This window comes from Protomyctophum bolini, assembly GCF_963924005.1.
Source record: "Protomyctophum bolini genome assembly, chromosome: 21".
NCBI lineage: Eukaryota > Metazoa > Chordata > Actinopteri > Myctophiformes > Myctophidae > Protomyctophum > Protomyctophum bolini.
In genome coordinates, this window is record NC_137882.1 from 31,582,626 (window position 1) to 31,594,960 (window position 12,335).

The 12,335-nt window shown below is 44.7% G+C and overlaps 1 protein-coding gene across 3 annotated transcripts in view; it reads left to right on the forward strand.

Moving 5' to 3' along the window:
• Positions 1-12,335, forward strand: part of LOC308336105 (matrix metalloproteinase-16-like) — an 82,249-nt gene that overhangs the window by 30,067 nt on the left and 39,847 nt on the right. Inside the window, exons 2-3 of one of the 3 annotated variants that reach the window (XM_080793350.1) lie at positions 5,135-5,283; positions 10,704-10,826. In XM_080793350.1, coding sequence (XP_080649476.1) covers positions 5,135-5,283; positions 10,704-10,826 — 272 coding nt within the window. Of the gene's footprint in view, positions 1-5,134; positions 5,284-5,502; positions 5,518-6,101; positions 6,106-10,703; positions 10,827-12,335 lie in introns of those variants that run through there. The other 2 variants (XM_080793352.1, XM_080793351.1) reach the window with 2 other exon arrangements.

The window sequence follows — 12,335 nt, forward strand, 5'->3', positions numbered from 1 at the left end:
CAGGCAATTAAGTGACACCGCCGCGTTTTTAAAGACAAACAAAACGGCACAACAAACGGCACAGCCGTATAGGGCCTCTCTTCTTGTCTTATTTACGACTGTAAGGCTACATAATAAATCAGAAGCGGTGCAGTGAGACGGGTGAGAACAGTAGTATAGGCAGGGTGCGGCCGCCGGGATGAGGGACGAGCGTTGCATGTTATATAGCGTTAGCCGCGGCGTAAACAGCTCGGGCGCGAGGACAAAGGGTTGTGTTTACTCCATCCACCGGGGGCTGTGACCATAAACCACAGGCCTCACAATGCGTGCAGACATTTCAAACGTCAACTATTATGTGTCCCCGCGATTACTTTTTTAACCCATTTTGGGCGGGAACCCCTTTTGGTGTTTTCAAGCATTATGTTATACGTTATACGTCAAACATAGCAGATATACAAGCTCATAGTGCGGCAAGTGTGGCGACGAGTGCAACGCTACGAGCTTGTAGATCTGCTATTTTTTAAACAATCGTGAAAATGTGGTGCAAATCTTCGAATGTATATTCTTTCAGAGCGAACGTTTTTAATTCAAATATTTTATTCTGGGCGGGGTCCCTGGAACTATACATATTTTGAGATGGGGGGGGGGTCCGCGGCCGATGAAATATAACTCCGGTGCTCCTTGACATGAAATAGTTTGAGAACCACTACTGACATTAGAAACATACGTATAGGTTTTTCAGAAAATTGTCAGGATTTAGAAGACTGTGTATAGACTGTAGAATAAAGCTCAGGTCTTAAAAACTTTAGGTGTTTTAAACATGATTTTATCATTTTAGCTATTGAAAAATAGCAGATCTACAAGCTCATAGCGCGCGCCACCGAGTGGCGCGCTACGAGCTCGTAGGTCTGCAAATCTTTGAATATATATTCTTTCAAAGGGAATGTTTTTAACCTCGTGTCTAAATGGGTTAACACAGGGTGGAAACTTGTTTAGCGCCGAGCTAGAGTACACGCCACGTACTACTGTACGCCACCCAAGGGGGGGGAGGAGGAGGAGGAGGGCGACGTGATGTCACGGACAGTCAGAGATGCTTTTTTTCTTTTTTGGGCGTGTTTTGATAACGTGCGTGCATGGCGGACACCTCGTTATGTGTTGCTTGCGTACTGTAGTATAAAATCTCGAGGGTGAATGTCATTCTGACTGAGAATGTCCATTTGGTTCCATTTGTTTTTGTATACATCTGTAAATTGTACCTCTGCTGTATACACCCTTGAGTCATTACCGACTCCTCCTAGTCCTGGTTCAAATATTGCTCTATTACTTCAAGTGAAGGTTAATATTGCTCTGTCAAATTTGTGCTTGAGTTATATAATGCTATAGTACTTTAAGTTATATACGTACTCTGACAAACATAATTTTGAATATTTTATAATCAATGCTTTGCTCACTGTGTGTGTGTGTGTGTGTGTGTGTGTGTGTGTGTGTGTGTGTGTGTGTGTGTGTGTGTGTGTGTGTGTGTGTGTGTGTGTGTGTGTGTGTGTGTGTGTGTGTGTGTGTGTGTGTTGTGTGTGCGTGCGTGCGTGCGTGCGTGTGTGTGTGTAAGAGAGAGAGAGAGCGAGCGCTACTGCGCCTGCACAGTTGAATAGAAGTCTTCCGGTGTGCACGTGCGTCTCCCGAGGCCATATAAACACAGGCCATATAAACCTGACACACATGTTGGTGTCATCATCACCTACTTACTCACTGGAGTACAGGAAGAGAGGGAAGTGTGTGCACGCCAGGGGTGGGAAAAGTATACTCAATTGTTTTACTTAAGTAAAAGTATAAATACTGCAATGTAGATGTACTCCTTTACAAGTAAACTTTCAAATGGCCGAAATGTATCGGCTTGAAGTGGTTAATGACGTGTGTTTTCAAATGATAAGATTATGATAATGATATAGCACTTTATTGTCAGTTCACACTGCAATTTGTCTTGCGACCCAGCAGCCAAGTATGCAGAACACATACGGTATACACACATTTGACATAGCACAAAGAACAAGACAATATACATACATAAAGACATGAAGACAAGAGCAATGTCCACCGCTTAGATTACCCTGTGGCTACTACTACAACTCCTGATTAAGAGTCAAGGTCGACTGGTGGACAAAGGACCTCTATAGTCTGACCTTTATTGTATGCTGGTACGCCATGTGTCCTTCCTGAAGGTAGCAACATATTATTCTCCATACAACACATGCTTAATATTAGAGGTGATATTCCTTGCTAACCTACCTCAAATTCAAACAAAGTAACTAGTAACCGAAGTTTTCAAATAATTGTAGTGGAGTGAAAGTCAAAAGTGGCTCTGAGACGTATAGCGTAGTCGAAGTAAAAGTACTGGAAATTGGAAATACTCAAGTAAAGTACAAATACCTCAAAATTGTACTTAAGTACGGTACTTAAGTAAAAGTACTTCACACCACCACCGTGAGAAAGGCACCAAAGATAAAGATTGCACAACAACAGCAGCATGCACGCACGCAGCAGCCATTAATTAGACCATGTAATGCGCAGCCTCGTTTTGGCTCTGGAGGAAAGTTCACGAGGTCACTGTCTGATAGGGTTGAGAGGGGCCATGCTGTGTTTTGCACTGCCAGACACAAAGCCCCACAGCTATAGCTATCGGCTGCGCCGTTGTTGTCAATGCCGTTGTCAGTGACGCGAAGGTCAGAATCAGATTCATCTCCTCGTTGTCACATCACAAGGTTAGGAGATCAAAAAATGTAAGCTCGTTCCACACACATAGCGCACTCGGTTTCTCTCACCTAAACTTGCTAAAGATGCAAAGCTACAAGCTGTCTTTCTTTCTTTCTTTCTTTCTTTCTTTCTTTCTTTCTTTCTTTGTTTTTGTAAAACTTGAGTCTGTCATGGTCTGGCGCCCTACAGACCATGATGTCTCCATGTCAACCACTCCCACATTACATTCCAACTCTCAGTCCTTGCCACACACCTGCTCACACTCTCTCATTATCCCCACAGTGCCATGCCCCTTTCACACCTGAGGACACTTCTCCAATCACCCTGCTCCCCATAAGACTGGACTCATTCCACACAAACATCGCCAGTACATACACTCTGTTCCTGAGGTGTTCCGTGCACTGCTGTCTTCTTCGTGTGTCTCTGTGAGATTTTGGTATACTGTTTTGGACATTACTATACCTTGGCCTCGTGTAAGGTTTTGAATCCCTGCTTTGAGTGTGAACAGTTTAGCGTTTGTGTCCCCGAGTTCTGCTTGCAACTTGTTGTATTTTTGTGTAAGCTTACCTTCTTTGGAATTAATAAATAGTTTATTTGAACTTCTCTGCTTGTGGCTCTGCGCTTGGGTTCTGTCTCCTGCCGATCGTGACAGAGTCTATCTCACTTTGGTCTGTTTAGGGTTTGCAGTCACAGTAAGGTGTGGGGACAGACAGACAGACAGACAGTACAGACAGACAGACAGACAGACAGACAGACAGACAGACAGACAGACAGACACAAAGAGGAAGAGAGAGCTGGTTTTGTAGGGGCCATATACTGTACATCGCCCGCTGGGGCTTTAATAACACTTTACAGTCATATTGTGCAGCTCTATACTATAGCGCCACAGACACTGTGTGCATTCTCCAAGGCACTGTGTATGTGTATATAGGCTACGACGTGCGTGTGCACGCATGCGAGGCAAAGCCGTTTGTCTCCATTGGCAGCCGAGCAGCTCAGCCTCGCTGACAATCCGCAGCACTGGTCTGCATTGTCAAGGTAATGGTGTTCCATTTTTTTATTGTATATTCTGCTGTTAGTCCCCCTGACATCATCTTCTCCACCGGCCTTCCACGCCCGGAGGCACACATTAGGATTTCGCCCTGTGCGTGCGTGCGTGTGCGTGCGTGCGTGTGTGCGCCGTGCATGTGTGTGTGTGTGTGTGTGTGTTTGGCATGCAGCGTGGCTGTGTTGCACGGCCAATTCGCAAACTGCTGGACCGATCAGTGTCAAGCTTTTCGGGCACACCGACTGACGGTAAGCCAAATCTGTCATAATAACACAGCCTCGTCGTGGCTCTATTATACAGTATATACCATGCCAGCCTTCTCGCAATGTTCTGGCCGGAGTCATGTGACATAATGACCGTCAAAGATTGTGATGGTCCATTTGGTTTTTTTTCTGCTTTGTCTTCCAAAGTGGCTAGTGGTATAGGGGAGGAGTTCTCAACGTTTTTGGCTGGGGACCCCCGGAAATGCTTGTCTCGCGACCCCCGCCTCCCCACCCCCAATACAAATTGACTGCTATACAATAACCTTAATAATAGCGAAAATACATCATGAAACCATGCATGGGCTATATGTGTGTACTATGTAAACTCTTAATTTCCATTTTCCAGCCATTCAGTTGCAAAAAGAATAAAAAGTTTATTTTTCCTTTTTTTCCCCTTTTTTTCCCCTTTTTTTTTCCTTTTTTTTGCGGACCCCCCAAGGGGTTGAGACCCACGGGTTGAGAACCCCTGTTATAGGGCACTATACTTCTTACAAAAACAATATGAATTACAAAAAAACATATGAATATGCAACATCTAATCAATCCTAAATAGGAATCACATGCTACAGCCTCTATATACAAAGGACAAAGGACATCTCCAAAAGTGCATAAACGTCTGCCCATAGGAGGGGGTTCCACAGATTTCTCCACGCAGCTTCCTCAATTCCTGACGGCTGCAACCCGTGCTTCACACAGCCCTATAGGCCACCCGACCTGGCGGAGATATGTGCTCCATCGTGGGGTCACTGCAGCTGTGAGCAGCAGCAGGCATGCAAAAAAATGTTTGCTGTATACATAATGCTGTGTTCTGGAATAGCAAGCCGTTGTTGGCTGAGATGCACGAAGCTTTGAGGCAACAGGCCTCTTTTTTTCGTGTTTTAAATGTGTTCGTCACTTCTATGTGTCTCTTTAACAACAGATTGACAATTCAAATCGGAATTATGGATTTTCTGAACAGCAAAAGACACATGGAAATCTGTTTTACAAAATGTTACTTTTTTGTTAATGTTATTTCTGGTTTTTGTTATGTAATTAACTTTAGTTAACTATAATAACCACAGTCTCCCTCTCTCCCTCTCTCTCTCTCTCTGTGTAGGCATGGCTGCAGAGGTACGGCTACCTCCCCCCCACAGATCCCAGGATGGGCTTGCTGCGCTCGGCTCGGGCCATGCAGTCCGCTATCGCTGCTATGCAGCGGCACTATGGCCTCAACGTCACCGGGAGCCTCGACCACAGCACCACAGAGTAAGTCACTGCCTCCACCACAGCACCACAGAGTAAGTCACTCCCTCGACCACAGCACCACAGAGTAAGTCTCTGCCTCCACCACAGCACCACAGAGTCAGTCACTGCCTCCAACACACAGCACCACAGAGTAAGTCACTGCCTCCACCACAGCACCACAGAGTAAGTCACTGCCTCCCTCCACCACAGCACCACAGAGTAAGTCACTGCCTCCCTCGACCACAGCACCACAGAGTAAGTCACTGCCTCGGCCACAGCACCACAGAGTAAGTCACTGCCTCGGCCACAGCACCACAGAGTAAGTCACTGCCTCCACCACACAGCACCACAGAGTAAGTCACTGCCTCTACCACAGCACCACAGAGTCAGTCACTGCCTCCACCACAGCACCACAGAGTAAGTCACTGCCTCCACCACAGCACCACAGAGTCAGTCACTGCCTCCACCACAGCACCACAGAGTAAATCACTGCCTCGGCCACAGCACCACAGAGTAAGTCACTGCCTCCACCACAGCACCACAGAGTAAGTCACTGCCTCCACCACACAGCACCACAGAGTAAGTCACTGCCTCCACCACAGCACCACAGAGTAAGTCACTGCCTCCCTCCACCACAGCCCCACAGAGTAAGTCACTGCCTCCACCACAGCACCACAGAGTAAGTCACTGCCTCCACCACACAGCACCACAGAGTAAGTCACTGCCTACACCACAGCACCACAGAGTAAGTCACTGCCTCCACCACACAGCACCACAGAGTAAGTCACTGCCTCCACCACAGCACCACAGAGTAAGTCACTGCCTCCACCACAGCACCACAGAGTAAGTCACTGCCTCCACCACAGCACCACAGGCACAGAGTAACAACATCAAAGTGCTTGACTTAAATCTCTCTCTCGTAGCAAAAACATAAGAGTAACTAAAATGTATTGGACAGCCGACTATACTGCTGCACGGTTCTTGGTCAAATTTAGAAATTGACATTGCGGAGGAGTCTGAATCTATAGATTGCAATCTTTTTTCGATTATTGTGCAGCACTAATCTAAGGGGCAAAAATGACCCCTAGATAAGGCCCCTGGCTGGGCCTTAACCCATTTTGGGCGGGAACCCCTTTTGGTGTTTTAAGGATTATGTTATACTTTAGCTATTGAAAAATAGCAGATCTCTACAAGCTTGCACCGAGTGCCGCGCTACAAGCTACAAGTAGGTCTGCTATTTTTTTTTTATCGTGAAAATGCGACGCAAATCTTTGAATATATATTCTTTCATAGCGAACGTTTTTATCTCAAATATTTGCTTCTGTGGGTCCAGACCTCTAAGGTCCAGACTCCCTGGAACAAAATATTTTAAGATGGGGGGGGGGTCTGCCAATTACATATATTTTTGGGGGTCCTTGACATGAAAATGTTTGAGAACGACTGATATAGAAATCGTCCTCAAGTCAAAATGGGTTAACCAGAAGTTTGCGGATAAGCAATCCTATCGCGGTAGGATCACGGGCCACCCGAGGCTGCAAATAAAGCTTGTTTTGATTAGAATCCGAATCTGGGAACTATACAAGACCTGTAAGGGTCTTATTTTGGACCGCTGGGCCTGGTGGTCCCCCGACTTCCCCCCCCTCCCCTCGGGGCCCGACGTTGTTGAGAAACATGTTATGGATGTTTTTGTTTTTGTCTTACTGTCCTATTGCATTGTTTCACGCAGACCACAATAACACTGGCAGGAAGTGAAGAGCCATCTATATTTACCACCTGCTTTTAGCCCTTTAACCATGATTTTGACACCATTTAAATCATTTTAGGGTCAAGTTGCTTTAAATTTGTTTTTGAGGTGCACAAAGGCCACATAACGCCACGGGGCAGGAAGGCAATGATGGAATATCTATAGAAACCACTTAGTTTAACTTGGAGTTTAACCCATTCTGACCTGGCACCCATTTTGGTGTTAGCATCATGTTATGCTTTAGCTATTGAAAAATAGCAGATCTACAAGCTCATAGCGCGCCACCGAGTGGCGCGCTACGAGCTTGTAGGTCTGCTATTTTTGAAAAATCGAAGAACGACTGACATTTTTTTAAATCTGATCTCAGGTCAGAATGGGTTAATCAGACCCAGTGTGTGTCCAGTGGAAACCTCGTATGAATCTGATCTCAGGTCAGAATGGGTTAAAAGTTCATGTACTGTACAGAAAATAAGTAATGGGTGTGTAGGAGGGGGGGTTTGGCTTGGGGGCATGCATTGGTCGGCCCGGTATGTGTCAAGTGGCTAGTCCAGGCCAGAGCAACATCTAATAGAAGAGTTACGACATTGAGGGGGCAGAAACCGAGCGCTCGAGCGCTGTTCACGCAGCCTGGAGAGGGACGAGCCGGAGTTTGAAATACCGTACGTTGTTTTCAACGAGGGCTGGCGCAAATGAGAGCTATTTTCAGCATGTGTGCAACAGACAATACACTTTAAAGTATTGTACAGTGACAAAACTAAAGTCTCTGTAATGTTTGTGTTGTACGATTACTACAAAACAATCTGAAATAAAGGGATTTAAGATCATTAAAGCTGGGCTGTTGCCTGGGGTGGGTCCAATGCATTTCGGCCTACTTCCGGGTCCAGGACTTGTCCCTATATTTATTGTAACTTGTCCCCATTCTCAATAGAAGTCTATGTAGGAGAGCCGCCATTGGACTGAACAAGCCCCATGAAGTGAACAGAGTTTTCGTAACTTTGTCTTACTCTATGGCTCTGGTCCAGGCCCAGTTCTGGTCTGGATAAGTATTATCATCTGAATATCCTCTGCTGAGTAAAGGAAGCATTTGGAGCATTTTGTTTGGGAACCACTGCTCTATATCACTGGTTTCCAAAACACTGGATCGGGACCCATTGTGGGTCCCTTCATGTTTTGTCTCCCACATTTAGTTTTTTATTATTTAAAAACATTTTCAACATTCCCCAAAAAAAGCTAAATTTTTCATGAATTCAAAACAAATTCAATGTTTTTTTTTTCGTTTTTTTTCTGTCATTTAATTAAGAAATTAAGAAATTCCATAAATTAGAAAACAAATGTTTTAAGATGTATAGTGAAAATAGACGTATTGTACAGTGAAAATAGACGATCTACAAGCTCCTAACGCGACACGCGCAAGAACACACTTGTGTCCTGTGTCTTCTGTGTGTCATGGCCGCCTCAATGCATTTCCAATGGGAGAGTCACATGGTTTGAACTATGGTTTGAACTACTAAAGACACAACCTTGTTGCATGGAGGTGGGGAGGGCAGAAGACAGCCATGATGCAACAAGCTTGGTTGTGTCATGAAACCATGTGACTTCCATTGGAAATGCATCGAGGCGACCATGACACACAGAAGACACACAGTGCCGGTTCTAGGCCCCAAGCAACATCATTTTATGAGGCCCCCCTCCTGCTTTGCCACGCCGGGGGGGGGGGGGGTCCGGGGGGGCCCGAAAAAATTGTAAATTTGCCATGAAAATGCTTCAATCTGGTGCACTTTGAGATCAAAATTAAGAAGCTAGGTGGGGGCCACATGTGGCCAGTAGCCCATGTAAGGGATAGGGGATACATTAAAAAAAGAAAAATCTTCTCCCTGTGACGAGGCCCCCTCAGTGGTTGAGGCCCCAAGCGACTGCTTGGTTCGCCTATGCCCAGAACCGGCCCTGAAGACACAGGACACACAAGTGTGTCTTAGGTGTGAGTGAGGCCTTAATTGTAGATCGGCTATTTTCACTAGTTTGGGTCCCAAGAGGTTTGGGAACCTGCACTGCTCTAGAATAACAAGCTGCTCCATAGGCACAACAACCTGGCCATGTGACGACACCACCTGGCCCCGGTGTCATGTGCTCCGCTGGACATTGCAGAGGATTCATTTCCTCATGGCAGCAGCATAGACACCAAAGTGTTCCTGTCACGCAGCCCTTTTTTTTTTAAATGTGGCATCAAAGCAGCCTTTTTTTTTTTTGCAGACACCACAGCTTTGTTTATCAGATCAAACGCTATCTAAATGAGTTTTCGTGCTTGGGTGTATAGCGTGACGGTATGACGGAGAGCCGTGTTGTTCTGCTCCTCTGTGATATACGTCCCTGCACCTAACATGAGAACCACGGTTCCTGGCTGAGGTTTCGTCCAGACTCGCACTCACAAGCAGTTGGTGGAACTAAGTGCATTTATTTAAGCAATTTTGCACCCATTTAGACCCGAGGACGATTCGACAAATCAATGCCTTCTAAATTCTGACAGTTGTCTGAAAAACCCTATGTTTCTATCCCTTTCTGGCTCTGGAGCGTATGTGCTCAAGGGAGGGAAAAATATGTGACGAGATTCCCGAGATTCCTTGCGAAGACCCGCGGGAAGCATGAGCATGGGTCACAGAGCGCATGTTCGGGTCTGTAAAGTCCCGGAAAAGATGCGCTGTGATTGGCCAGTATTAGTAATCATGACTTGAGTGGCAGCGTGACGTAACGTGCCTTCCACACTTCCGGCGTACTTCCTCTCCCAGTGTAAATTCTTCCTTCAACACACATCGCTCCAACGAACTGCAGGGGCCAATGAGGCATCTCTTTTTTTTAATATCTATGAGGGTTGAGGGAAGGAAGGAAGTGAGCCCAGTGTCCATGACATCACGGACTCTTTGAAATACTAAAACATCTAAAAACATATATTACTCACATAAAAACCCACAGGAAAGTGTTTCTTGTCTCCCAAACGTATCATTAAAATAAGATGTGGTCACAAAAGGGGTGAAGTGTCCCTTTAACCCATTCTTTGACGGGAACCCCTTTTGGTGTTTTATGTGTGTCGCAAATCTTTGAATATATATTCTTTCAGAGCCAACTTTTTTAACTCATCTTTGCTTCTGGGCGGTCCCTGGAACAACATATTTTCAGATGGGGGTCCGCAGCCAAATACATTATAATTCTGGGGGTCCTTGACATGAAAAAGGTTGAGCACCGCTGACCCTAACCAAAACTCATGTGGTTTTATTTTTTCATAAAAATGTTAACTTCCTGTTGATTTTACTATTTGAAGATCCGGATCCACGGATCCCGTCCGGGTTTTCTTCCTAATAAACTTTAATGAAAAAATAAAACCACATGAGTTTTGGTGATGCTCTAGTCTATACATATGGGTTTGTTTACGTACTAAAAGAGTGACTTTGAGAGCTGTTTCAGCGTACAATGCAAGTCAATGAGGAGCATAATTTGAATTATCAATTTCTAATCACTGGAGCAATTATTTTTTTATTTCTTGTCCACACTTGGAGTTGCATCATGGCAACGTAACTACACTACCCAAACCTAAACTACACTACCCTTGAAGTAAAAACCGCTCTCTCTTTCTCTCTCTCTCTCTCTCTCTCTCTCTCTCTCTCTGTGTGTGTGTGCATGTGCGTGTGCGTGCGTGTGCTAAAAGCTGGATGAGGAGACCCAGGTGTGGCGTTCCTGACCAGCTCGGTGGAGTGTCCAAGTTCAATGTCAGGAGAAGGCGCTACGCCCTCACAGGACAGAAGTGGCAGCACAAACATATCACATACAGGTGAGTGCAGCGTCCGCTAACACAAACATATGATCACATAAAGAAATAAATCAGTTGGGGGGTCCATGGACAAATACAGTGGGGTAACCACTGGGTAAGGACTAAGGAAGCAAGCCACACAAAAAAAAGCCAGAAAAACGGCACCCCAAAAACTACCAATATTATCTTTATAGAAAGACAAGCGCAACATCTTGTAAGAAGCAGACTTGGCAACACTAATCGACCTGGTAACCTTCTGGCATCCAGAAGTCTCTAACTCCTATTGTGCTGCCCCGGTGGTCTCTAATAATAATAATAATAATAATAATAATCTATAAAAATCTAAATAATTAGGATTTTACTCACCCGAACAGATGTCTGTAACATTTCTACGTTCACACACGGAACATCTGCTACAGCATGCACTCAAAACAAAGCCTTTCTGTGAATCATTGTGAGAGGGATTACGGACATCTGTTTGGACAAGGAGAAGTCGGCATAGTTTGGATATAAAACACATCCAGACTCTTGTTACGGAGAACGGAAACAAATGTGTTGCCAAGTACATTTTCACACATGGAGTAAAGTTAGTGCCTTTATGAAATAAAAATAGGGCGATTGAGTGTCTCACAAATCATTGCGATTAACAATTTAATCATATTTTTCATTTCACTACGCCTTTAAATGTGTTTGTTTTTTATTCGCCTTGCATTTTGAACTCCAGACACAACATTCTGCTGCGGCGGTGCCTTGCGTCATTGCATAAACAAACAAAACGTTTATTATCATTTGTTTCTATACGATGATGCAAAGCAACAGTTATTATTAATAATGCCAAACACGGTTATGCCCGTCGGGTGTCCGTGGGTTCCCCACCCTCTACTTTAGCATAGATTTAAACAGCAATACAAGGAGTAAACATTAAAGGGACACTTCACCCTTTTTGCAAAAAAATATATGTTAATGACGTTTAGGAGCTTTAGAACACTTTCCTGGGGGTCTTTATGTGTGTAATATGTGGTTTTAGATATTTTAGATTGTAGCAGTGAGCCTGTTGTCTCTGATGTCATGGACACTGGTCTCACTACCTTCCTGGACTACATGTTGTCTCAGTAAGACAGCTCTCACCCCTTTCCACAAGGAAGTGACAGTGCACCAAAGAATTATGGGAATTGTAAGGGAAACTTCACCCTTTTTTTCAAAAAAATATATGTCAATGACGTTTAGAAGACTTTAGATTTAATATTTAGGACTACAATTCCCATAATAGGGGATGGGGGAGCTCTCTTACTGAGACGTAGTCCAGGAAGGAAGTGAGCCCAGTGTACATGACATCAGAGAAACTGGGCTCACTGCTAAAATCTAAAATATCTAAAACCACATATTACACACACAAAGACCCTCAGGAAAGTGTTTTAAATCTTCTAAACGTCATTAACATAAAAGGGTGAAGTGTACCTTCAAGTGTTCTTCTGACTTAGATTCTGTATTTTCATTGTGTTTTAACTTGGCCTTGTCTGGTTCCCGTAT